At 45.2% G+C, this 27,745-nt stretch overlaps 1 protein-coding gene and 1 long non-coding RNA gene across 7 annotated transcripts in view; one reads left to right on the plus strand and one right to left on the minus strand.

Moving 5' to 3' along the window:
- Window positions 1-3,985: 3,985 nt before the first annotated feature.
- Window positions 3,986-27,745, plus strand: part of actn4 (actinin, alpha 4) — a 44,710-nt gene continuing 20,950 nt past the window's right edge. For all 6 annotated transcript variants that reach the window (XM_011482201.4, XM_004075212.5, XM_020708019.3 and 3 more), the window contains exons 1-3: window positions 3,986-4,451; window positions 26,697-26,811; window positions 27,042-27,161. In XM_011482201.4, the coding sequence (XP_011480503.1) occupies window positions 4,329-4,451; window positions 26,697-26,811; window positions 27,042-27,161 (358 nt within the window). In that variant the 5' untranslated portion in view covers window positions 3,986-4,328. The remainder of the gene's footprint in view (window positions 4,452-26,696; window positions 26,812-27,041; window positions 27,162-27,745) is intronic.
- Window positions 15,745-16,559, minus strand: LOC144981581 (uncharacterized). The gene is made up of 2 exons (XR_013647180.1): window positions 16,114-16,559; window positions 15,745-15,953 (listed from the first exon to the last, which is right to left on the minus strand). It is a non-coding gene; the product is annotated as an uncharacterized LOC144981581 (long non-coding RNA).

Consider the following 27,745-nt stretch of genomic DNA (forward strand, 5'->3'; position numbering starts at 1 on the left):
AGAAATGTAATTTCTGTTAACATTGAGAGTCTTTGGTTGCTGTGAGTCTAAAAACCTTTTTGCAGGTTAAAATCCCGCTCTGGCGCCGACACCACTCAATGACTTTAACATTACAAAGACCAGATTTAGGGGGGGGTGAGAGCTTCACCTTCATTCTATTTTGTTTACCATATAAAAGTCTTAAATGTCAAAGTGAATAGATTTTTAATTTATTTTGAAATGGAATTGTTTGGAGGCAGCAGCTTGTTGTCTTCAGTGTTGGAACATCGGTGTCAATTTGAAAACAACCCATAACAGTTCATTGATAAATTCCTGCCATCCCGATTATGACTCGTGCTGTGGTGACCAATCAGACCGCGCGTCCTCACGTGACCTCCTCGCACAGCAGTGACCTTAATCTTCCAGGACAGCCTTAGTGTGACCCACTTCTGCAGCAGGACGGTGTCCCGCAGCACCGGGTGAAGGAGGAATCTGCAGCTCGGGTCTCAGTGATCCCAGTCCCCTCGGTTGCTCTGGGTTTGTAAGAACCGATCCCGTCGACTTTATGTTCTTCTGCATGATTTCTGTTTGGATACTTTGGTTCCTTCCCTTCAGTTTTCACAGTTTCCTGTTTCAGCTCACTACATTTACAGTAAATGTTTTCTTTACAGCTCAAGTTTAGTTTTTTTTCCATCCCATTCACATTTGTTCCTTTAAAGTCCCAAAGTCTTTAAAGTTTTTTAATTTATGATGATGCAGTTTTTAGCCCAAATCAATAAACGTGTCACTTTCTAGAACATAGTTTCTGCAGAGCGGCAGGAGTTCATTAGAAATGTATCTCTTGGCTGTGGGCTGAACTGTTGGCGCAGAGCCGTTGCTGAGAGCTCTCTGTTTACACGCTCTCCTGCTAGCTTACAGCCCCTCACATCCCCAACCTAACATTAGCAGTGCAACAAAAATGGCGAGAAACAACAGAGGTATCCAACCAGATTCCATCTCAGACGAGGAAAACAAAATCGCTCATGGATCTATTTGTCTGCAGGTGGATGCATCAGAATGGAGCAGAGCAGGTTTTTGCTGGCCCAGTGTGTCTTCTAGGTCACAAATACGACTTTTTTCAAAATGCATTTTTTCGTCTGCTTCTGATTCACAACAATTTGAATGAAAAAATACTCTTAATTTTCTTAATAAATCTCCTCCATCATCAGAAGAAGAATTATACAAAAACATAGTAAAAACACCAAACACATCATTTCCATCAGAATGGATTTTTAATGAGGTTTGGGTCCAACAACAGTCTTTCCCAGCATAAGATTAAAAAGTAATATGTTTGAACATTTTAGCGATATAAGTATAAAGGCATACGAATGCTTTCTGTGCACGTGAGCAGCTGCTGGACCAAGTAAAAACACAAGAGCTGAAGTACTCACTGAACGTTTGGAGAAAAACAGAAACTTTTTTAAATTTATTGTTTTAAGACAAAACAGTGTGACTGAAATATTGTTTTTTCTTCACAAAATCTTTAATTCAATCATGAAATGGATTATAAACATGCTTATGTAACATCAGGTAAAATATCCCACCATGTAAAAGTAAATAAACCGTCATTTTCCATGATAAATGATAAGGCAGCAGATGATAATCGTGGTTATCCTGACAGAAATTATGGACGTTCTAAAGGAAAACCGTGGAGCAGCGCAGATGCAGTTTGATTCTTCCAACAGCAGGAACCTTTATTTAAAAGAGTCACTTTGAGAACCTACAGCATGCAGAAAGAACCTGAGCACGTTACGCACGTGTGAACAATCCCCACCAAGTCAAATCTCAGTCTGACGGTTTTATTTTTGCCCATTTATGTTTTGTACAAAGTGATAAGAAAAACAAAGCCACACATCTTGATAAGGACTGAGACGCCGCCTCTGTCTTGAGCAGTCGTCTTCAGTTAACGCTGAGCTGAGAAGAATGTTGCTTTGCATATCTGACGTGTTATCTGAGATATTTCTGGATAGAGAAAGCATTGTTATGTCTGTGTGTAATGTTGTTTCAGAGGTTTTTCCCTCCCTAAGAATGTTATTGCGGTCGTCTTTGACTGCAGCTCTTTGGAAGAAGGTCTTCAGGCTCAAAGGAATGTTGTTGTAGATTTCTAAAAAGAATAACCTACAATTTTTGTATGATTAAATGTAAAAATACTTTAGGACAATCACGTCCGTCAGGAGGTCCGACGTTTTCTGTCTGCAGATTGTTTTTTCACATTAGAGAAAATGAAAATCTGTCAACAGTATTTCAACAAATGCTTTATAATAATATATGCAGGTGTTAAAAACGCCTCCAGTTTTACCAGCAGCCTATAATTTTCACTATGATGCTACCAGCTGATTGATAGTTTTTACTGTATTAAATTTATTATAGATTTTGTAAAGCCTTTTAAATATCCAAACAATGTAAAAGCATATTTACATAGTTTTATATTTATTTTTGATTTTTCCCCCACCTTTTTTTAAATTCATCTTACACAAACTAATTATTATTATTATTTACTAATTTGTGGTAAATTATCTTGCTTTCTGCAATTTTATTTAAAAAAAATTGGCTAAAAATATCACAAAAATTGATCACTTCTATGACACAGGGTGTATTTTATTTTGAAAGGAACTTGTTTGTGAGTTTTGGTCCATAAGAAACAGAAATAAATGGTTCTTTTGGTGTCAAAGGTTGCAGAACCTTGTCCTGAACAATAGACACACCTCACAAAAACACACCTTCGAAAATCAGGTGATGTCTGTTACTGTAAAAACAAAAAAAATCAATAAAGATTGAGAGATTGAGTTCAACTGTATGATTTTCCGAGCTCAAAATTCGGAGCATTTTTCTATCTTGTCTGTTTTATTTATTTTGTTGACATACATGTATATATATATATATATAGATATCTATATATATATAGATATATATATATCTATATAAATAGATAGATATCTATATATATAGATAGATATCTATCTATCTATATATATATATGAGCTGTGTGGAAGCTAATGGAGAAATCCGGTGGATCAAGTTTAAAGAGAAGGAAAACGGAAACGGGATGAACCCTTCAAAATAAAAGGGCTTCAGGGTGACCATGGTGAAACTGGACGAAAATTAACAAAAGAATATTTAAAGCTATTTTTCAAAATTATCCACAAGTTACAAATAAATAAGTATTAGCAGTCCAGTGTCATGTAGTACTGATTTGGAGTCCATTTTAATTCCCACTAACAGCAGTCATGGGAAACTAAGAAAATAAAACAGAACTTTTGTCAGAATAGACTTGAGTGGTCAGTTTAATACAGACATCTGCTTTGCTTGTGTGTTTTATATTTCTTTTTTTACTGTGTTTTTTTAGTTTACTAAATAAAAGATTTTTATACTATACTATGGTACTTTTTCATTGCTTCATCCTCGTAATTTTTGTGTTTTTGGACGGCACCTTGTTTGATTGCAGCCACATTAAGGCACAATATAAATGAATTAATACATACATTAATTTTGACCCATAAAATGTTTCTAGATGCTCAGAAAAGCTCTAAGTTTGTTTGTTCTTATTTTTATTATGTGTGTATGTGAACTGTAATGTTAATATGGGCTGTGTGTAACTTTTGCTTTATAACATTTTAATGAAAATGATTTAATGAGACAAAGGAGGTTTTTTGCACATATAATTCATAATCAAATCAGGACATACAGAAAAGCCCAAAGGATCAGATAGCAACAAATAAAGAACCTTTAATTAAAAAAAAAAAGTAATACGATACAAAAGATAAGAACAGAGATGAATATGTTAAGTTTGTTCTAAAAATGGAACAAAATGTCAGGACAATATGCGCTTTTGTATTTTTATATAATTTTTAACCACAAACTATGACGTTTTTAATTATAATTTCCCAATTATAATTTCTAAAAGATTCCCAAAAGGAAATACTTGATTTTGAAGAGTCGCACCGGAAGCGCGGCTCCCCTGTGCGCCCTGCTTGTTGGAGTTGGTGGAGCCCGTAGGAGCGGCCGGGCCCTCCCTCCTCCCTCCTCCCGCCGCGCTGCCCTCACAGGAAGGCTGTTCTCGGCGCAGCAGAGGCGGCGTTCCGAACTGCACACACCGGATACTCATCACGTTCAAGAGAGCCTCATTCGGCTGAAGGCGGCGACGCGAGAAGGACACCTTCCTGGGCCGTGTTTCCCCTCCTCGTCCCACCTTTCTGACTCGGTCCGTCTTCGTTTTCTCCGGTTTTACTTTTTTTGTTTTTATTTTCGACATTCTCCCCACCAGTGACAGTCACTTCGCGGCGTTCTTCTCGGGTTTCGTGTCGTGTGACATGGTAGATTATCACGCTGCCAATAACCAACCGTCAGGCGGGCCACAGACCTACATGGAGCAAGAGAATGACTGGGACCGGGACCTGCTTCTGGACCCGGCCTGGGAGAAGCAGCAGAGAAAGGTAAGGCGGCCCGAACCGGGCCCTTTTTTTTCTTCTTTATCTGGACTGGGAGAAAATGGCAGTGGAGGGTTATGCGGAGTGGAGGTCAGAGACCGAGCTCGGGCCTCGGTTTTTTGTTCACTGAACCTCCCTTCACGAGCGCCCCGAACCCCCCACCCCCTGGCTGATTGGATCCATCCCGCTCCATTTCCGTTTCTGCTTGGTTAAAACCGATGAAAAGCGGATTCCCGGGTTTGGGTGACATTAGTTTTCACTCGTTTCCTTTTCCCGGCGCGTTTTTCTGTCCGTGAGCGGAAACGGGGCCCGCATTGTTTCAGCCGTGATTTAGCAGACCCCCCCGTCGGTAACGGGTTCGGGCAGCCCCCCCCCCCCCCCCCCCCCCCCTGCCTTAAGAACCGGAACGAGGACAGTTCGGCTCTAACGGCCGCAGTGCCCACCCTGAACCGTCAACCTGAGGTTCTGGCCACACAGGTTGCCCCTGGCAACGCCTTCAGATGAACCCTCGGCCTGCTGCTGCTGCTGCTACTGCCCACATTCCTTCAGTGTTTTGGGGGGATTTTGAACCAAAACGAAAACTGTTTTTTCCTGCTGTCCTCTCATGATCCATCAGTTAGGGGGCATTTAACCCCAAACCCCCTCCAATCACAATAATTCTAGGTTGTGCCCCCCCCCCCCCCCCCCTCCCTTACACACAAGCTAAACTTCAGGTTTGGACCCCAAAAAGTTCAAGTAAACCATCAAAAGTGAAGCATTCTCCTCCTCCTCCTCCATGCTCTAATCCTCAACAGGGAGTGTCATTTAGTAATTATGTGGGTCTGGTATGTGACACGTGGCCCGGTTCCTATTCCGTGGATCTGTCCCCCCCCACACACACACACATTCGCGCTGCAGGTGGTGGGGGGCGGTCCTCTGGGCTCTTCTCTCACCTAGTTAGTCAGCGTGCAGGCGCTCTGTTTGTCCACAGGTCAAAGTTTCTCCAAAAGGAAAAGCTAACCTACCAATGATTAACCGACCGCAGCCTCTCGAGCAAACCTGTGTTCAGGTTCCTGGACCCCCCCCCCCCCCCCCCCTGTGGATGTGGGGGGACGAGTCAGAGAAGGCTCCTACCCCACAGAAGTGTGGAAAAGTGCGTTAGAGCGAGTGCTTTGACATTTAGATCAGGATGCTGCTTTGATCCCTTTCCTCATTGGCAGGAAGAACTTTCCATGGAGTTTGATGTTTGACTCGGTTTCTGGTTCAGTTTGGTCCAGCACCCTTTCGGACCCCCCCCCCCCCCCCCAATGCAGGACAGATCCATCCGGGTCCAGTTAACTGCAGTGTATTACAGAGCCAGCCCCCCCCCCACAGACATGTCGTTAAAGTTTTTTGCCGGGGGATTGGTGTGGGGATCCGCCACACGCTGGAACATGTCGGCGCACGCCGTGACGCCACCCCAGGTTCTGCTGTAACTGTCAGCCGTCGCTCCCAGCCTCTCTGTGACAGTTGGGCCGCGCTTTCTGATGAGGTGGCGAGGTGGGTGAGTGAGTTAACAGAGGAAGAAGGATGCGAGCCTTCGGGGCCCCCAAGCCGGCTGTTCAGGCTTGTCACTAAAAAGAACAAAACGTCACGCACTCGCCGAGTGAAGGCGAGCGTTATCCTGTGCCGCAGCGTGAAAGTGGGACGTTTCCTCATGTAAATGATGCGGTCGGACCTTTTATCTGGATTTTCCTACAGCCTGTTTGAACAGCACAGATTGTAAATGGACTCAGATTGTCCTGTTAGCGGCTGTAGCTGACAGCGAGCAGATGACATCATTTGATGTGTTCCTGCTTTTCCATGTCATGATCCGGTTGCAGTTTTCCGTTTTTTTTCCCGCCCGCATGCTGAAGGTCTCAGCTGAACGATTCCCATTGTGCTGCTGCTGTAGATCAAAGCGGGCCTGTGTCCTGCAGCATGACGAGCTGCTCAACACAATGTCAGTTTGTCCGGGCGCCGCCCACTTCAAGTGCATGCTCTCTGCGCGCCTGGCCAGCAGAGGAAAGTTCTGATGACCCAAGTCGTCTCAGCCGGGAGCGACCCATCAGGCGGCTCTTTCTCCTTCACCATCGAGGCTGAAAATGTTTCCGTTCACAAACACCGCAATAGTCACACTAGCTGTCACGCTCCTAGGTGTGTGACGTTTGTTCTCTGCATTTGACCCCTCCTTTGGGGGGAGCTGAAAAGGTTTGTGGGTGATTCTGTTTTCTCTGCATTTTGTGAACACGGTGATCCTCAGCACGCCGACATGTTGGCGTGGAGACGAGCTGAAGGTCTTTAGGTGTTTCGGTGCCAATGATGGTCCAGCTCAGGTTCTGATGAATCCAAACACCGATCAGGAAAATCACACCACTGACCAGCTGTGGGAAAGCCGTCAGCTGACTGATCCAGAATCAGCTTGGGCGCCCAAACAAGGAACCAGCCAGCCAGTCAGTCAGACAGACAGACAGGCGGTAAGAGGACAGCAGAGAGGAATGTCAGGCCTCTCCCTCCCCTGCTTGTGGCTTTGCGTGTACGGGGGAAACATTCCTTTGGTGGCCTATTATAGCCTGCTGAGGGGGGTGGGGGTATTTTTTACCAGACAGGAAGAAGGGGATTGTTTTTGTTGGGGGGGGGGCTGACTGTAGCGCTGCAGAGGTGGTGCTCCAAACGTTGGCGGGCACAAATGTTTTCATCTTCTGATCCTCCTCGGAGCCGTCGGTCATGCAGCGCTGTGGTGGGGGGGCTCCATGTCACCCAGACAGATCTTTCTGGCTCATTTCTTCTCACTCGCTGTTTGGATGAGAAGGAAACTCTTGTAGTTTCTGGTTTCCCAGCTCTCAGGTTACCTGCTGCTGTTTTGGAGTGCAGCTATTGGGTTCAGTCAATGGAGTTTCCCTCTGAATTAGTCTCCAACAATGGAGGATTTCCTTTTGGTTTCCTGCCCGCTTGTTTGCTGAGGGCTTTCATCTTCAGATCTCTGTTGTGAGGAGGGATGCTGGTCTTCAGCAGAACTTTCCCACCTGAGAAGCAGATTTGTCTTACAGTTCCACTCCGATTGATCTATTTTCAAACCGTTTTCATTGCAGTTATGCCATTATTAGCCAAAAAAAAAAAAAAAAGTTTTCTAGGACATAATTTCTACAGAGTGGTAGGAATTCGTAGAATTTGCTTGGGGTGGCGGGACCATAGGCGCGGCACCACCCTCCCCATTCCCATTGCTGAGAGCTGTCTGTTTACATTCTTTCTCGCTAGCCTACACCCCCTCACCCCCCTGACCTACGGACATGGAAGTGGATGCATCAGAATGGAGTGGAGCAGGGAGCTTGTGGTCCGTCCAGCGTAACAAATGCCATCTTCTTCAAACTGCATTTTTTTTCCATCTGCTCCTGTTTCACAACAATTTGAATAAAGAAATGATCAGATTTGAAGCTTAATTTTTTCTTCCACACGTCCCCCAACTTCAGAAAAATGCTAGAAGAACACGGTAAAAACACCACTTTCATGGGAGTGGGTCTCTCCATCTCATCAGCATCTGATGTGTTTCTCATGACGACGAAGAAATGGGGATGAGTTCATGACGGGGGGGGGGTCTGGGCGATGCGTCCGGAAACCCTCGGTTAAAGATCTCTGCTGGGTCCCGTCTCCATGGCTGCAGCGTGCAGATGGCGTTGGTTTCTGCAGCTCCTCTATTTTCACGCGCCGCTTTCTGCAGCGCTCGTTATTTTTGGACGGAGAGCTAAGATGGGATCCTGCTCGTGACGGGAAGCTAGGGAGTTTAAATTCAATGTGATCAATAAAGTTGAGGCTGAAACGGGCCGCCAGAGCTGCGTACAGAGGCGTTAATGCCGTTTCCTGAAAGAATTGCAGAACTGAACTTTTTTGAAATGGTTCCTCCTCGTTAATCTGTTTATTTCCACAAAGGAAGTACACTCATGAACAAAGTATTGTCTGACTGCTGAGGAACTCTGATGAGAAAGTTTGAAACTGTTTTCAGGAGAAGTAGCTTCCATTTCCTTTATTTTTTTAGTTTTTATTTTTTCAAATCGAGGTAGAGGTTTGTTCTAAAATCATCTGTGGGTTCTTTTCATCTGCTTCCTGTTACAATAGGAAGTTCCACCTCCTCTTTGATTTGAGTGAAACTGAACAAAGCCCTCAAACCATAAAATGAGATGTTGGGATGGAGCGTTTGACTTCGCCAGCTGACGGAAAACCTCATCGGACGTTTGAACGCCGTTTTCCTTTTGCTTCTGTCATGTGATGTCGTGCTGCTTGTCGCTGTCCTCCTGACGTCGTGGTTCGTCCAGACGGATGCTGCTGCATTTGTGTGGAACGCAGACCCATCTGCCCACCGATGGGCGTACCACACAAACATCCGGCTCGTTGAAGTTGTTCTAAATGGTCAAAACCAGAAAAAGGGAAACTTGTGTAAATGTTTTTCTTGTCTGAAGGTGATCTGTGTCATGTGACCACACCCAGACAGGTTCTTCTCGCAGTGAGGGAGGGGCGGGGAGAGCTCTGTGCTCTCGCCGTGTTGTTGGAGGGTGAGCCTCCACGCCAACTCCTCCTGGAACATGTGGCGTGCACACAGCAGCCATGTGGAGGCTTGTTTGGCGGGATCAGAGGTTTAGCACGATTAGACCGGCATTAAACGGATCGTTTATCTTCTGGCCTTCATGTGAGGCTGAGAGATGAAAGCTGCCGGTCCGTTTGACCCTTTTTGAGGAAAAAAAACCCAAACCCAGTGTTTGAAACCTGGTTTACTTGAGTTTTTGACAAACCTTTGGAACATGTGAAAGTTTTTCTCAGTAGTTGATGTGCAACAGTTCTCACTTCTGACTTTAAATGTTTTTTTGCAGTAGCCAGGCACTGGCTTTTGTAAATGGAGGCATTTCTAATCTAAAGGAGCTCACTGGTGCCTTTTTCTTCTGGGGTGGAGCGACTCCTGAAGGGGAATCACCGGGTGAAGCTGAAGCTCTGTGCTGCTTTGGGTGTTGTGGTTTCAAAAACAAACGCCTCATTCTGGTTGTGGTTTCCACAGCCTGTAGCTGGGTGAACACAAAGCCAACGTGCCACCATCAAGAAGAAAGTCTTTGTTTCTTCGAAGGCTGTCTCTGATTTCGTCATTGAGCTCCTCTTGTATTATTTACAGCCTCTGAAAGTGGGGCACCGGGCAAAGAGACGAGGCCTGCAGGGAGACGTGCACGCCGCCAGGCCAAGCTCTGAAAGGTCCAGAAACATGTGTGCCCATCACCGCTGAGCCCGATTCTGATGCAGAGTCCTGATGCTCCTGCAGCAGAAGCCTGCCGGCGGGGAGTCGGAGCGGTTTCATGGGATCAGCATTAAATATTGACTCGCTTTAGCTGATCATCAGGGTGCTCTGCTCATCTGATAATTCTGCACAGCGTTCCTGCAGTCGCTCCGTCTTGCAACCATGCCGTTGTTACGGCAACGGGATTGCTGAAGAGGATCATTCTGGATTTATCTGTTTTGATTTGCCGCTCCAGGGCTTCTGTCTGTAATGTGTGTTGGGGGGGGGGGGGGGGGGGGGTGTATTACTGGTCCGTCATCTTCTGCAGCAGCCTGGAGTCTTCTCATAACTTTTCTCCAATTGAATATCTTCTCTGAGGTTTTTCCAGGGTGACGTACGGAGTGAACGGTTTCAAAAAGTTCTGGAACGGTCTGTGAGGCTTTTGGTGAAGCTGGAGCACATGAGAACTTTAAGAATTTCAAATGTTTTCAGTTGGTTCTTTGAAGGACATGGAGGAGACGCAGAGCTTAATGTTAACTTTAAAATATAATTAAAAGAACGGTTGGATTATAAAAACCTCCTGTTGGTTTGTGTGCAATAGAGACGGATGACGGGAACATGCAGCTGCCTCTGTGTGGAGGTGAAGCTAAGCAGGAGGCCGCTCTTTCCTCCAACAAACTCACAACATTTGCAAGAGTTTCTGCAAACGGCGTGACAGAAGAGCAATGAAGAAATACATTTCAATGAAACGGAACTTGCAGAAAAACACAAATTTACTCTACGTCTTTGGAGGCCTTATCGTAAAAGAGGAAGGCAGGTTCTTGAGGTTTTTGTGGGTTTCGAGTTCCTCTGTATCGAGCAAAGTCATCTCATGCTGAGGGTCAAAGAGCAGACGAAACGCCTAAAAAGTCTGAGTGCTGAAGCGGATCCTGATGTCCCACCAATGCATCGCTGCTGTTTGAAGGTCTTGATGCAGCAGCTGCATCAGACCGTGGACAGGAGGGCAGCCTCGCCGCTCTCCGTCCTGACTGATCCAATCAAAGCGAGCCTGCAGAGGATTATTCTGGGCGCGCTCAGAGATTTCAGTGTTGGACCTCCTGTGACTCACAGCTCTGGAGTGAGCGTAAAATGACGTCCTCGTGGCGCTAACAGCCCTCTGAGCTGCGCCGCAGCCGTTTACTTTTTTTTTTCTGTCTTCACACCAGTGCTGCGAAGGCCCAACAGCTCGTCACGAAGGCGAGAATTAAGTCACAGTGTTTCCTGCCGAGTTTGCCACAGCGGCGAGAAAGCGTTCTAGGTTGTTTGACAGCTGCTGCGATGCAGCTCTGTACTTCTGTGGGGCCGGTTAAACAAACAACTGATTCATACTACAGAAACATGCGCTCCGACAAAATTTAAACTTTCTAAAAATAAGGCGCTCTGGCGTTGCTTAGCAACAGCCCTGATACAGAGTTGTGGTGTTAATTTGAACAAGGATTTCCTCGGTGAAACCCAGAGCTCACGCGAGTTCGGGTTATTGGCGGGGTAGAGCCGCAGTTTGACATTGGGGGCATCAAACAGCTGCAGATGAGCCCTGGATCATTAGCACTGCTGGCTCTCTGTACAGATGTTTGAAATCTAAAAATGTATGAAGTTAGATGGATGTTGTGGTGGGTCTGAGACATTTAGTGATCATCTGTTTTTCAGAGCTGGAGGAAGGCTTTCTGCAGCTCAGATGTAGTGGAGGAACTATGACTGTCATTTTCTACCATCAAAATAGTCCTTTTTAAATTTTAAACTCCAGTCTGGAATATCTTAGCAGCTTTTTCCAGCAACATTTCCTCCTGATTCTCTTCTCCGATGATAGTCGTCTGCAAGGAAAGGAAATGCTTTCAAAGCTGCCTGACAACTTTTTAACCCCCCCCCCCACCTCAAACGAGTGGCTTGGTAGACCAGAAAATGGGTTGATTTTTTTAGTTTCTATTTTTTTTATCGGGACTTGAACCTTCGACTGATGCTTCCTGCCTTTTGAGTTTCTTGTTTCAGACGGACGGGAGCCGTCACCGGTTCTCTGCAGCAAATGAAAGGGCTTTTTTGAATTATTGCAGTCATTTTGAAAGGATTACAGTGATGTGGGTGAGGCACCCCCCCATATATGGTCGCCCTGCACACATTCACAGCCGCCATGTACCCGGGGGGGCTGGTGTTTTCTGTTTTCCAGAGTATCTGGGGCACGGCCACCATTGTGTTAGATCAACTTAAGGTTTTAGGTTAGTGGATTTTCAGAATGCCAGCTCTCCCAGCTTTAGATCCTGTTCCCAGTCATAAATCAGTTTAATTATTCAATTAAATCTCAATGTAGCTTTTTTTTTTTTTCTTCAAAGGCTTAGAGGTTGGTAGGAGGATGAGGGAACTGGGTCACCTGGAACCTCAGGTCTGATTGAAACACAACATGCTAGACGAGTCACCAGTTTAAGTTAGAACTACATGTTTCATTACGTGAACAGATAAAGTTCTTATTCATACCTTAAGTTACTTCGTACCCTTCTAAGGTTCAGATGTTCTGCACCAGATATGATGGAGAACTTGACTTTTAACATTTTTTTTGTAGATTATAAAATGTTATACACTTTTGAAACGTCATCACTGATAAAAACACAGAACATTTCTGTCTCCATTCATAATGAGGGTCTTCTCCAGCTTTGGCTCCATTGGGTACCGGTAGTTTTTATCCAGACCCCTCATGACGGCAGGCATGTGTGGCGCTTTCAAGAATGTGTATTTATTTTTTTAGTTTTTAGCATAAGGTGTTCACAATTTTACCCAATTCTAGCGTGTGAACTTAGTTGGAAGCTGGACTCTACCCCAACATCCCTGCCAAGTGGTTAAACTGGTTTAACTTTCAAAGCGTGTTCTACGCTGGTGCGTTTTGTACGTTGGGCCCAAAAATGGACTTAAAGTTGCGTAGCTACGCGTAAATACAAGAGTTTTGAACGTGCATCAATGCTCACTTAGACTTTTCATCGGAACTGACCGTTTGAACGTTTGTTTCCGAGCCTGCTTTGAACGTAGTGTTAAATGTAACCATCATCTTGGAACCAGATTCATTCTGTTATGTTCTCCGTGGTTCTGCTGGCGTTTCAGGCCTCGGATGCAGCCCGTCTCAGTTCGTTTAGGGAAGCGTCCCCAGGATGGGAATCACCGTTCATCTCAATCCCTGACTGACGGTTAGCGTCCTGCCTGATGCAACACGCCGCCGCTCATGGATTTGCCTTTGCATCCGGTGTGTGAGAGCAGGGATGATGAATCATGAGGGGGGGGGGGGCTCAGGAATGTGTGACTGAGTTGTTGGGGGGGGGTTATGGCTTAGTGTGTGCGTGCTGTGGGTCATCAACAAGCGGAAACTCAGAGGAACAAACAATGTTCTGCTCCCTGTTCAGAGTCTGGACCCGCTAAATTCCTTTTATGGCCCCCCCACCTCCTTTAACAAGCCTCTTTACTGGATTTTAAATAAAACGTTGAGATTAGAGAGTGAAAGGATGGCAGACTCGTCCTCGTGGACATTTTTGACACGTACCTACTGAAAAAGGGAAGAGGAAAGACCTTCGGTCTGCATTCCTCTCTGGGGAAGTTCTGGTTCTGGAGCATCCTGGTTTATTGGAGCACTAAAGCAAGGGCAGCATCTTTAAATGTCAATCATTGCTGTTGTGCTGCATCAGAGCGTCAGGAGAAAGTTCCTGTAAAAGTGGGAACTTTTAACAATCAGTTTTTCTGCTGGAGTTCTCCTCTCTGGATAAATACCCAGAATTCAGTTTGCTGGAGCGCCTTTTTGTCTTTAAGCTGCCTGAAGCTTCTGCTCATAACTCCCATTCCAAGGGTTTAGACAGACAGTTCTCAGGTTTCTGTCTCAGCTGTGACTCTGCTTTTGTTTCCTTGTCTCTGGTTCAGCCTCAGGAGCCGATAGAACAGATCCAGGTCACATTCTGCTGGTACTCGGAGGACAAGGTCGCACTGTGCATGACTGTGATCTACAAACAGTGAGGACTCCTAAACGGAGCCTCCGTCAGAGTTTGTCATAAAGACAGAACGGCTCATGTTTCAGTCATGTGGTTAACGGGCCGTTTGGTTTCAGTTCCTACGCTCACCGTTTGTGTTATAAACGCTGTTCCAAAAGCTTCAGAAAGAACATTTCTGCTTTGGTCATGCACTTGGTAAATAAACCGCAGGTCAAGAATGTGATCCGTGACCTCCGCAGAAACGTGCAGCCCATGAAAATGAGGCTGGGGTCATCAGAGGGCAGGAGTCTCACCCAGGACCTGTGTCATCAAAAACACGTCAAACTGCCCCTTCAGCTTCCTTTTGCTGTCTTTATGACCGTGTTTTACTGTCCGTCACGCTGCCGGACTCTTTCCTGCTCCTTATAGGAAACACGGGGAGGAGTATGCGCTGCCTCGCATTCCTGCGAGTCGCCAAACACCCGTCTGTGCGCCGATGTAACTCCGAGTTTGACCACGATGACCTGTCAGTCCTCTGTTCTCACTGAAGTTCAACGCTGAGAATCCGTTTTTTTCAGTGGGTGTGTCAGGAGCGGGGAGGTGCACCTTGCCCTTTTAATCACTATTTTCACTATCTCTTGCTCTTAAGTGCATTGCCTTATAAGGTAAAAGTGTGCCAGGCACATTTTAGGGAGGAGGGACAGGAAGAGCCTGTTACCGTGACGATTCTCGAAACTCCTGTTTGACTGCATTTTTGTCCTGCACATCGCTCTCGATGTTCCTTCATCTGTCACTTTGTCAGTTGAGTCGCTGCCTGTTTGATCTTTGCTTCTTTTGCCGCATATGAGTGCAGTTTGGGTTTTTTTTCTTCGTCTGGCGTTGACATGCAGTCAGAGCGAAAGTGTGATCAGATTAGAGCGCTTTCAATTCTGAAATTCTTCTTGCTCAAAGAGAAACTTCCTTGAGTTTCTCCTCCTTTTCCTGTTTGGTCAAATGCCTGCACCTCCGTTCTGCACCTCCATTATCAGCGATGTGTCTGCTGAGCTGGCAGATGTAGAGGAGCTGCCAGCTCAGCAGGCTTTGGCTCACCTTTTTTGCCTTATGATTAAAATAAGCCCACTCTGAGTAATCGTCTTGCTTACGGGTTTTAGCACTTATTTATTCTAAAGTGGCGTTTACTCACTCACTCACACTGAGACTGTAATTTGCATGCTTGAGCCAAACGGGTGTTGAAGCAGGTGAAATGTCACCACAGGAGCAGAACCAAGAGACTTAGAGTTTATTTTAGTTTTTATTTTATTTAAGGCAAAGTGTACCAATACCCAAAATATTTGAGGTTTTGTTCTCACACTGTTCTTCTCTGATAATAATTACTTCTCTTTTTCTGTTCAACAACTTCCTCTGATGGGTTTCGAGTGTGTGTGTGTGTGTGGGGGGGGTGGGGGGGTGGGGGGGGGGGATCTTAGTCACTGTTTGAAAAGCAGCACTATGGGCCATTTCCTCAAAGAAAAGGATATTAATGTTTTAATAATCAAACGGGGTTCTCCTGATGTCTGGGGTTTTTCTGTGAACAGACTTTAGTGTTCATGATCGAATCAGTATAACTGTATGACATGCCCATATCATCATCCCTCCTCCGACGTGCCTCACGATATGAAAACGTTTACATTTTCTGTCAGAGCTTTTCTATCAAACTCCTTCATTTGGGTCTTTGCAGACTGTTTTTGTTGATTAGCAGCTCTGTTTCAGTCTCCAGAAATGTAACCGTTTTGCTCTAGATTAAGGATGGGTAGATGTTATTTTTCCCGGCCTATATAATAATCTATTAACGCACGACTGCTCTATTACTGTACAGTTACATTGTACTTGACCTTTTCATCAAACAGCAAGGGATTTCATAGGACCAAGTTTTAAATGGTTGAAACTATGACTGAAAACAGTCGGCCCAATTACAGACTATTGACGAGGAGGAACAATATGTATCTTTATCAAAAAAAAAGTCCGTGAACACAGAACCATTTCTATGACTGTAAACATAAGTAAATATTTTTCCTAGTGTTACCACAGGTCAAAGTAAAAGTCGGTTGCATTTATTGGATTTTTTTCTTTCATAGTGGGTCAATACAGATGAACTCGAATCACGCAAAAATTGGCTGATACTGGCCCTGATAATATCGTCCATCCCTATTGAAGATGTCCGTCACCCTCTGGTCCTGAAGGTTATGGCGTCAGCACAGGTTGAGGATCAGCAGCATAACTGCAAACACACGGCGCGCTCTCCTTCTGTTGTACAAACAGATCAGCCACATAGTTAAACACCGATGGAAAAGCAGGAGTTTTTTTTTATTATGGAGGTGTTTATTTCACACCTACCACCCATCCATCTAAATATTGATTAAAACCAAACACAGCCAAGGCTGTGTTAAAATGTCCAAGAACTCACCAGATCGCCTAAAGATCTCCTGGACTGATCCCAATTTAAAGACGGCCGCGGGACATTCCTCGTCCTGATGGCTCAGAGTTGGTTTGTAGACACTAAGTGGGTCTCCATGGCGTCCGGCAGATGGTTTTAATGTTGTGGATGATCAGTGGGCAGTCGTACAAACTGAATAAATCATTTACATGTGAATCCTGTGAATCTTGTTTCCAGAAATTCCCAACTCTCGGCCACTAAAACGGCAGCTGGCAGTTGGAATATCGGCTAATGAAAATCTTGTGCTAGCTTTAAATAAACGGAGATGTTTTTTTGCAGTCTTTTTTGTGTCTTTTGGTTTGGGATGTTTGAGTTCTTCTGTTGCGGTGAAAGAACCGTGCTGCTTCTTCAGTTTGTAGACGTTTGTGTTGGGAACCGGTCCTGCTCCTGGAGGACTGTTCGCTCTGAGCGATTCTGGTTGCTGCTGCAGGAACTGAGCCTAAACGGAACACGGGAGCGTCAGGACTGTCCCGGGGCTCTGGAAACATTCAACCTGTGTTTGAATAAAAGGCCAGCCACAAACAGCTGACGCTCTGCCCTGCCAACTGCTGTCAGAGCCTGCCAAACTCCTGATTTGGCTCGTGAAATGTAGTAATGATGACCTCAACTCATTCAGCGATGGGAGCGCTCTGGTTCTGTGATGGGGAGGGGGGGGTCAGGCTGGTGAAAGACGGGGAACTCCACTCTGACTACTGCTGGCTGCCTAGTCCTGCTACCCAACAGCTGGAGATGTGGGGAAGGGGGTCAGACCGAGGGTGACCCTGTCAGGTCTAAAACTCTGACTACACTCTTTATTGTCTTTTGGTGTCATTGGGATCATTGAACTTAAGTTGCAGTGAAAGTGAGAAAGGTGTGAGTGAACGTTGGTGTTTGAGGCCTTTCAGGGTAACATTCGGGTGTTGTCATCGTGATGAAGTTTCTGCTGTTCTGTAACGGAAGTTTCATACTTGAGCACAAACCGCTGAGAGTGCAAGTTTCTAATAATGATGCCATGAAATGTCATTCCTGTGGGAGGTGAAAGGCTCTCATGCCTCCAGGGTCAGAGATGAACCACCAATCATCTATTGTGAAGCGTTCATTACAACTTCACTTTCTGTTTTCAAGTATTTGTGCTCGCGTGGTTGACATTGAGACGCCGTCAGAGCAATTTCTCACAACTGTTAACAATGAATTAAAATCGGTTTATCGCAAATGAACATGTTTAAAGTTCATTTGAGCTCTCTGAAGAACATTGGCAATGAAATTAGTTGACATAAAGCGTAGTTACAAACTTACTACGGAAACGCTTTAATAAGTTAACAGATCTTTGTACCATCGGTGCTAATTTACTGCTCTGAAGAAGCTAAACGACAATACAGGAATAAAGAATAACCATTCACCAAAACAGAAACGGGTGTTTGGTAGCTTAGGATCAAATAAACCAAGACTTTGAATTATTCTTTAAAAAGCATTCAAGGCTTTGGCTCGATCATTCTGACGTCACTTGACTTACTCGCCGCATCTTTTGACTCATCGTTCATAAACTTCGCGTCGCCTCCTCATTCGTGGACACACCTCTGGCCAGCGGCTCTTATGGCTGCAGATGGATGATCATCACCACACCGCTCCATTCCATTCACTGCATTCCTGAACAATGAACGTCCTCCGCCCTGTTTCCTCTAGCACCTGCAGGAAGTGGAAAAACTGGCTTCTGATTGGCTGGAAAATATGGTATGTGCAAAAAGCAGACCAATAAATGTGAAAGGCCAACTCTTTGAAAACGACACATTGCAATGATAATGGCTACTGATGATGGAGTTGGTTTGAAAGTTTGGCTTTTTACCAGATTTCTGTCCCTGTTTTTTCTTCCCGGAGGATCCAGTACTCCAATGAGAGAAGAACACTTCCTGTTTCCACGAAAGTGATGGAGTTGAGGTGAAATTCAGAGAAGCTGGAAGATGTAGAAGAATGGGGAGTTGGAGGGAGGAGGAGCAAAATAGGCATTCCTGACATCGCCGTCGTTCTCTCATAGTTGACACTCAGCCGATCTGACTCAACAAAACACTCGCCTCACCAAACCTGGCCATGGGTGGAATCAAAAGACAACAGAGTTTTGTTGTTTTAACTTTTTTATTTCAAAGTATTTGCTGTTTGGGTTTAAGACCAAAGTTGGAGATCCTTCCCTGTCTGTTGTTACCCGTCTGTACTTCATTTAGTCCTGGAAGGAGACCCAGAGCTTCATCAAGCCTCCTCCTCGTCCTCATCTGTCACAGGAGAGTTAAACCCAGGACTACAAATCCGGTTTCATGAAGAACTCTCCTCCACTTTTCCTCTCTGATCCCCCTCAGATCTAGGATTAGGGAGCTGTGGTGGCTTTTCTCTTGAGGGGTGTGGACTGAAAAAAAAGTTATCTTGTTAACTTCTCAGCTTTTTGCCACAGACCCTGTTGCCCCGACTGCGTCTTCGTCTTTTAGGGAGTTTCTCTTCAGAAGTCGCTCGCACATATTTTACAGGATTCATATTTCTCAGCGCTTTAGGATTTCCTGCTGTTGAAGGAAAGTTGTTAGAAAAAGAGGAGTTAATTTGTTGATCCTGTTATTGTGAACCCAGCTGGGAGCCGGGCTTCATTTAGTCAAACTTTAAAATGCCCCTCTCTGCCAAAAAAATCCACGAGCACCAAATGAAGAAATGAACGAATGGCTTTTGTAATGCCGTGTCAACATAGTTATGCAACGGTGGGCTGTGTGAGCTGGAGTGGAGCAACAGGCCTTTTGGACTCACTGCAGCTCGCCAAGGCCTCATATGGAAATATTTCACATGAAAAAACTGGAATGATGAGCATTCTTGGTCCCAAGACATGAGGGGGTTGGAATTTCTAAAAGACCAAATGAATCCATCTTTGAAACTAACTCATTTTTATGTCTGTGCAACTAAAAGCTGAAGCACAAATCCAAGCTTCATTGTGATGTTGTAGTTGGTCACAAGTCGCCGCCGCAGCATTTCTGTCTGACCCCTAACCCATTTTCCACCAACAAAAGCAGGAAGACGCATAGAGACATGAAACGACCCTGTCGCCTCGGCTCCATTTGACCTTTTAAAGCTTGAAGTTCAGCGTGAAGATTACGTGCTGATGACCTGAGGTCAAGCTGTAATTAAAACAAAAAACTGCAGGGATCAGGGTCCCTCCCCTCACTTCTGGAAAGGTCTATTTAAAGGTTTTTATGAAAGACCAACCAGCTGAAGATCAACTTGAATTGCTTAACGTTCAAATTCTGCAGATATTGCACCAACTGAGATGTTCCTCATGTTGAGATCTTATTGTTTTTAATGTCTACTCAGATTTCTAACAAAAAAAGCTAAATATTTCTTGATTTCTGAATTGTTTTTGCGCTTTTCGTCTCAAAAGCTTCTCATTTTTGACTTTTAAACATTCTATGCAGAAAAAAAGAATGCAGCCTAGAGATGTGTAACCTTTTCCCCCAAGCAGAAAGCTGTCGTCACAACTGTTGGGGTCAGAATGTGTCTGGAAGCGGAGCGATGCTATCTGCACACTGGCAGAAGTTCAGCTCATGTTCCTCTCCTTGGCTTTCGTGGCTCTGGCCATGCCGGTTTCTTCCGTCAGGTGATCTGAAGCAGAAAACGACAAGCATGTTGATAGCTGGAATGAACATTTAGAATAAAGTCTTCCTTTTCAGTTTTTCCGTTTTAGTCCCACGTCTGTTCTGCTGTCACGTTCAGAAACTTCACTTGTGTCAGTTTTATTTACTGTTTAAACTCGTGTTTTTCTCTTCTTTTTTTTTAGACCATTTCCACCCCCCCTCCCTCCTCCATTTCCTCTCTCCTCCCCTCTTGTCCTCCTCTCCTTAATCTTCCTTTTCCTTTCCTTTGCTGTGGTCCGCTGCTGGATTCGGGCTCCTCCAATGATCTGCATGTCTGGCTGGACGCTGTCGCTGAATCCGGCTGAAAACTGTTGACTCACATAATGGCATATTTGAGGGTGGGGGGCGGCGATACACTGCAATTACACTGGAGTGTGCTCGGCCTCCGGGTTCTGTTTGTGTTCTGACCCTGTATTACCATGCTGGCCGACAGATTACCTGTCAGCACTTGAAGTGGGCCCTCTGCTCGTCTGCTGGGCTTTTGCACTTTGATGATGTCACGCCGTAACCGGAGCAGAGCGACCCCTTCAGCGGGTTTCTGAATGTGGATTTAACATTCTTCTGTTCAGGAGGATCCTAGCACATGTCCTCCTGAGTGAGCAGCTTTAAAACGTTCCTCAGGCCGAGCTGCTCGTCCTGAACTCTCTTCTGATGAGCTGTTCCCTCGCTGAGCCTGAAGCTTTTCATCCCAGACCCCTCAAAGGCTCTGCTGTGGCCCCTGGGGGGCGGTGTCCTGTTCCTGCACAGTAGCTTGCAGCTTATCCTGTTACACCAGTGTGTGAACGAGGCTGCAGGAAGCAGAGGAATCTGCTCAAACGGTTTTCCTCCCTGCTTCTGAAATGTTTGGAAGTCTCCTTTTGTCCCCATCATTTTGATTTTTGTTTTGAAAGTTTCTGTGGATTTCCTCATATTTCACAAACTTGGTATATGCATAACAATAGCTAAAGTTTGTCTAAGAATAGGAGGTCGTCTGAAGCGGAGCAGTTATCACAGCGTCTGGACGGCATGGTTTTGGCCCGGCTCAGTTTGGTGCAGCTGGTCCAGCCCAGTCAAAGACCGTTGAGGTTTCTTCTTTTGCCATCAAGTCCACATTTAACTTTTATATGCTTATATTTTGGGGAAAAAAAGTTTACTACCCTTTTAAAGAGCAGCACCGCCTGCAGGAGAGGTGGTGGATGTGATTCCACCCCCTAGAACCTGCTGCGATAAACAGTTAAAAAGGTGTGGTTGCCGGAGAAGCTTTGGTGGCGTCTCATTTTTACCAAAACAATGCATATCGACAGGAAACGTCATTGGTATGTGATGATGCGCCTTCGCGTAAAGAATGACCTCAAAAGCTTTGGCTGAAGCCCCGATGACAGCCGCTCCCTGACCAAACCCCGCCCGCCTTCACCCACCGTATCTACGGTGGTGAGTAGCGTTGATGTAATGCGGCAAGAGCTCGCTGTGAATGACGCGTCACCAGCGTGCTTCAACACATCCCCGAGCTGAAGGGCTGAAGCAACATGACTGAGTGTCACCAAGTCCCACCACCCTCCTCACTTCCTGTTAGCGCGCCTCGCTGCAGGCCTCCACCTGCCTGGCTGAAGCGGTTCAACCTGTTGCCACCCAGCAGGTGTGAGAACCTAGCTTTCTCTTGCTGGGGGCAGATTTTCCATCTGAGGTCTGAAGAGATCCTGATGAGAAGTTTTCAATAAAGTCTCCACCTGTGTGATGTTGATGGTCATTGATGAGAAAAAGGGGCGTTCCGTCTGAGAAACACGCCCATTCGCTGGTGCTGGCGGCATTTCGAGAATGCATTGTGCAACAGTAATGTTGGACCTGGATCCTTCTGAGGAGGACACTCCCACATCCTCCCGTGTGTGTGGGCTGAGTGTGTGTGTGTGTGTGTGTGTAAACGGAGTTTGTGTAGTCAGAAAGTGACACATGCTTTTAGGAACGGGCGTGGGAATATTTGGTAATGCCTGAACTCAGTTGAGGTGAGGTGCACAAAGATACGACAGGTGTGGGTTGGATTTGTGAAAACATTCCTGTCTGAGGAGTGGGGTATTGTGTGTGTGTGTGTCGGTGTGTGTGCGTGTGTGTGCGTGTGTGTCCATGTGTATGGACACAATCAGTCCATCTTAATGTTTCATGAGTCATGTTGTTTTCATTCATCTCTGACGTCCGTCTGCACTTTTTACGGAGTCAGACATGAAAGGCTGAGGTCACACACAGACGCGCGAACACAACCCTCTGGAGTGTGTGTGTGTGTGCGCATCTACATTTTCCCTCATTTCCACAAATGCTGGAGCACTTCTTCAGAATCGTCATGGTTGCTTAAAGTATTTATTTTGTATTTTCGTTTGTTTGTTTTGATTGCTTTTAAAAAACTCAACTCTTCCATCTTCAGAACCTGATTGAAATAAACGATAAAAACCATCTTGACCTTTTTTCTCACTTTTCAAAATCTGCATTTTGGTTATTAACAAAGTAAAGAAATCCTCACATGATCTATTCAGATAAAACTTCTGACGACGCCCTTTTTTATCCTCCATTTCTCTTTAGACATGTGATTTATCAAATCTCTTTCCACACTAGACATTTGTTCTGTCCAGATTAGTTTGCTTTAAAGCCATTTGCTGGCGTTTGAGTTTAAAAATCTTTTGCTAGTTTCCGCAAAAGACGTTTTTCTAAAAAGGAGGTTCCACCTTTTGTTCAGTGAAGCCCTGGTGTCTAAATACCGCTCCATTAATTTGAGTGCGGTATTTGAAGCGATACCCATCCTGAATCAACGGTCTGTACCTCACACGCTCGGTTTAGACTTTAGTCAACATGGGTTCAGCATTTTATTGAATATGTATCTAAACATTTAAGCTTTTACTAGACATGTTCTGGAACCTGTTCTTGCACTATTAGATGTTAAAGTCTGAACAAACCAGGAACAGAAAGATCAAATCCTATCAAAACAAAAGCACAATCTTTGGTGAGGACACTTTGAATCTGAAAATCTTGGTTTTCGTGATTAAAACCTTTTTGTTTTTAAGACAAATCCTGCTGCTGTTTCTGCGTCAGCTGTGCTCCGAGTGCAAAGCAGAAAAAAAAAGTCAATGCCGTATTTAACCAAACCCTTAGTATCCAAGCAGTTCATGTTCAGAAGATACGTTTACTGTACTCATGGAAAATGCTACGCTGTTCCTTCAAATCTAGACCCACATGTATTTTTCTGTCAGTTTCCACAGCAACCGCGTTGGGATGCTTGTAGCTGATGGTCTGCGTTGGTTCCTGCTTCTGCCTTTCAGAAAAAAACAATTATCTGACTGACCTGGTCATTTGCTGCAAACAGTTATACTGCTGATGTTTGGATGGGCTTCAGCATCAACACTTGGATAGGTTTAATCTCGGCGGGGGGGGGGGGGGGGGCTGGACCAACCTTGCCTGTCCTGGTTGTTCTGCAGATGGCTTGTCAGGTGTTGGTGGGTTTCCTGTGTTTAGTAGATTTCTGGTCAGCTTAGTGGCAGAGCTGATGCACGGCGAGGTGAAAAACCTGTTAGAAGCAGCAGCTGAAGGCGTTGCAGAAGACGGGGAAGGAGCACGAGCTTTGAGTGTAAAATAGAAACCTTAACACTCGGATGCAGCTCCACTGTTCTCACAGGAGCCCGCCAACATGTTTGCAGCTCAGAGATCCACACGCTTCACTGGTTGGCTTTTAAACTCAGCCTTTTTTCCTAACAAGCTTTCTTATGACAGAAAAAAAGATTAGTCTCTCCAGCTGAGAGCCATCCAAGAGGTTAAGGCCATGTGACAAGTGGAGTGAACTTTCATAAACCAGCTGCGTACGAGGAATAAAGGTAAAGGTCAGTCCGGATCACATGCAGGACTCTTGACTTTGAGGTCACATGCTGCACCTGATGAGGTATTAACTCAGCCTGCAGACTCAGCAGAAGTGCTGCAGAAAACCTTCTGGTCTGCCAGCTGCTGTCGGCCTCGGCGAAGAGTCGAGCTGATCTCCGAAAAGCCTTTAAAGCAAAACCCCCACCGCGCCCTTCACATGAAGGAAGGTGCAGCTCAGTCGGTGCTGAATCGTGACGATGGCATTGAAAGGAACTGACGACGACCCAGAAGTGCATCCTGCTGCGCAGCGTTTGCTCTCTGCAAGTCTGAACCTGTTGCTGTTTGGACTTCCTCCCCATGTAATCACTCCCAGATGCAGCAGCCAGAACTGCTCCCATGCAGTCCCTGCTCACCGAGCGGGAGGCTTTTGTGTCCCTTTTGTTGCTTCAACGAAACGAACCAGCATTTCCTCAAAGCAGCTACATTATGTGAAAGAAAGCTGCCATTTGAATCGGTTTTAATGCGTTTCTCTTTCTTGTAAACCCGACAAAATAACCGATAAAACTCTTCTTCTGCTACAGCATGGGTACAAAGGACGAAGTGGTCTTCTTATGGGAGACTAACAATACCAGTCTCGTGTAGCTCTTTTACCCCTCCTCTGTGATTCTTTTACCCCTCTCGTCAAAGAGAAGTAAATGTTTTTAATTAAAAAAGATGGATGTTTTTTGAAATTCTAGGCACATCAAGGGAAACAAAGTAATACATCAAACTTTATTCAACCCCTTCAGGAACGGTAGTAGCACAGTATGCATAACTCCGCCAGCCTTCTGACTATACTAGCTGTTATACTCCAATTCCAAGTGGAGTATATTTGTGGTTCACCAAAGTCGCAATAACATTTTGATCATTTCTGGACGGCCGTGTAAGACAGAAAATCCATTGGAGATCAGTAAAATCAGAGTTAAACTATATGTACGTTGGATTATAAAGCAGATTTCTTATCATTGAAATTTTATAGACTTCTGCTGCGCCTCTTGGAAGATACCAAGAGTCCCCAAGTAGTTATGATTTACAAATTTAAAAAAAGATTTACAAATGTATTTTCCACTGTTGACATTACTCCATCCCCTACATTTGCTGCATTGAGATGATCCTATTTGGTACAGGATGTCTTATTTTGAAAGGAAGTCATATGAACCTCATATAAACTATTTCATATTTCCAAAAAATGAGCAGTTTTCTGTTTTTATTTTTACCCAAAAACAAGTGGTTTATATAATAGAAACAATATCATAAATGCAGTGTCTTGTGTTTCTAAAGTGTGAAGTCAGACTTTGTGGCTCCTCCTGTGCTGTTCTCAGTAAGAAGTAAGAAGTTGCAGAACTGTGATCTGGACTCATTTTTTTGCTCTCCACTGCTTTGGGGAACGAGTAAATGAAGTTAACCTGTTCACTAACAGTTTTTAAAACATCAAGCAAAGGCTACAATCAGGATCTACCTGGAGTCATGACCTCTGTTTAGCGAATCATGTGGGAATTTATCGATGTCAGAATGACTTTTATGGGAAAACAGTAGAATTGGGCCGTCCAACACGCCAACCCCAGGCGAGTGTTGCATTAGACTGAGCTGCTGCACCTCAGCGCTCTGTGGTTTTATTTATTTATGGTTGTCACAGATTTCATTTTTAGGAGCACGCTCTGACTGCAGGTCGTCTGGCTCCGTCGCAGTGATTAATGCATCTTCGCTGATTGTTTGCTGCAAGCTAAACTGAGCTGGAACTTCCTGTCATTGCAGCGCCACTTCCTGCTGCATTGTGTGCGTGTTGTTGGCTGGGCATTGTCTGTTGGCCGTCTGCATGTCCATTTGTTTATGTGAAATGCACCCCCCCCCCCTCCCTCTCATTGTTGGAGGGGGAAGTTTTGTGAGGGGAGTGGGGGGGCTGAGCGACCAGGGGGAGGGTCACACAGAGGGAGGGCTCAGGGGGCTGAAGGGTGCCATTATCCAGCGGACTCAATGGGTGCTTTGTGACGGAGGGTGCAGCGACGCGGTGGGAAGGGGGCGGGGCTCCTGCACGCCTCCCCTGTCAATGTTTTTGGACAGACGGAGGCGGCGTGGATCCTTCAAGTGTTTTAGATGAAGCATGGCGGCAGGGGAGCTGATACCTGACGGGTTCGGATTTCCTGAAATGTATTTATTCTCGTTTCTACGCTCGTCTCCCTGCTTCTTTAACCTCCACCCTGTTTTGTCCCTAATATGAGGAGCTTAAATTGTTCCACGTTCTGTTGATTTTTCATTCTGCTGCTCTAAATGAGGCGCAGAACCAGAACACGGCAGCTCAGGCTCCTCTGCTGTGCCGCCACCACACATGATCCAGTCCTACCGACATCGAACAGCATCCAGAGGCCGCTCTTCTGAGTGGAAGGGTTTGGGTCGGGCCTCGGGTTCCTGCTGCTTGTGGGCTTGGATGGTGGCCGGCAGAGCGTTTGGGGTTTCTGCTGCCTTTGCTTTATTTAGAAACCCCTTCTTGAGGTTATTTTCATTGAAATGTGAGCTGCAGCGCTTCTCTATTGATCTGAGTAGAGAGGTCTGTTTAGATGTGTTCAGGAATCTTCAAAATGCAGTTTTTCCTCCTGGCTTTGAAAGCTAAATGATGAATCAGGTCGTTTGATTAAGAAAAACCTTTTTAACCTTTATTTAACCAGTTACGCTATGAAGAACATTCTTATTTACAATAACGACCTGATTCTGTTTTCAAATTTGTTTTATAATTTAATTATTTCTTGTTGACTATATATAAGAACTGGACTGAGTGACTCCTCCCCCATGGCATACCAAACAGGAAGTGCCCGCTGGTTCCAATATCAAACAATTTCAAACAAGAGCTCAGGTCTTAAAAGGCAAAATCATTGAGGGTGTATTCAAACATCTTTTCTAAGTCCTTCCTGTCAAATCCCCCCCCCCCCCCCCCCCCCCCCCGGACCTTTGTTTTTGTCCATTGTTTTGTTTTCATTCAGAATTCCTTTTCTGGACATGAAAGCTGTGCAAACGTTGTGTTCTGAGTTCTGGCTGTTGAGTTTTTCCGTGTTTTGTGCTCTCGTTCAGACCTTCACTGCCTGGTGCAACTCCCACCTGCGGAAGGCCGGAACGCAGATCGAGAACATCGAGGAGGACTTCAGAGACGGCCTCAAACTCATGCTGCTGCTAGAAGTCATCTCAGGTGAGTCTCTGGACGAAGTCGCCCGTCACTCCGCCGTAAAGCTTTGGAAGCTGGTCGTCTGATGTCGAGCCTGACGTCTGTCCCTGATCAGAGGCAGACATGTTTCAGATGTGAAGGATGCACGGCTTCCCTCTGTGTCTTCTTCAGCTTTAAATGATGTAAACAGGACTGCTGGAACCTCAACTCCTCTTTAGGAGGCTCAGCCCTGACGCCCTGCTCTCTGTCTGCAGGCGAGCGGTTACCCAAACCCGAGCGAGGCAAGATGAGGGTCCACAAGATCAACAACGTCAACAAAGCCCTGGACTTCATCGCCAGCAAGGGAGTCAAACTGGTGTCGATCGGAGCAGAAGGTGAGCACGCGCCTGTGAGGATGCTGTGGAGGCTTCAGCCGTCATGAATGACATCATCATCATCATCGCAGCCCAGTTAGGAGGGACAGCATGACTGACAGTTGGTGGAGTGGTAGAGCCGCTCTAGAGCTAAGGATTTCTCAGGAAACCCTGTTGCTGCTGCACATGTGAACACAATTCTGCAGCTCCTACAGGAGCAATGGAAACGATCAAGAGCTTCATTTGAATGGATGGAAATGATGTTTTTCTTGTTTTAACGTGTTTTCTGATGATGCCTCACAAATATGCTTTTTTTTTTTCCAGACAGCATTTTTTTCTGCGTTGATTCACAGCGATCTGAATAAAGAAATACTCAGAAATGCAATTTTGAGCTTAATTTTCTTCACATATTTGTTCTAATCATCAGAAAAAACTGCGCGATCATGTTTAAAATGACCAGAAACACAATTTTCTTTGAAGTGGATCCTTAATATTTAATTATCTTTTTTTCCCACCATTTCTGGTAACTAGACATGAGGTATTCATTTTTTTAGGCAATCAGATAATCAAACGAAGCTTTATTTATATAACACTTTTATTTAAGG

The sequence above is a fragment of the Oryzias latipes genome, chromosome 13, assembly GCF_053564925.1.
Source record: "Oryzias latipes strain Hd-rR chromosome 13, Olatipes_Hd-rR_3.1".
Lineage (NCBI taxonomy): Eukaryota > Metazoa > Chordata > Actinopteri > Beloniformes > Adrianichthyidae > Oryzias > Oryzias latipes.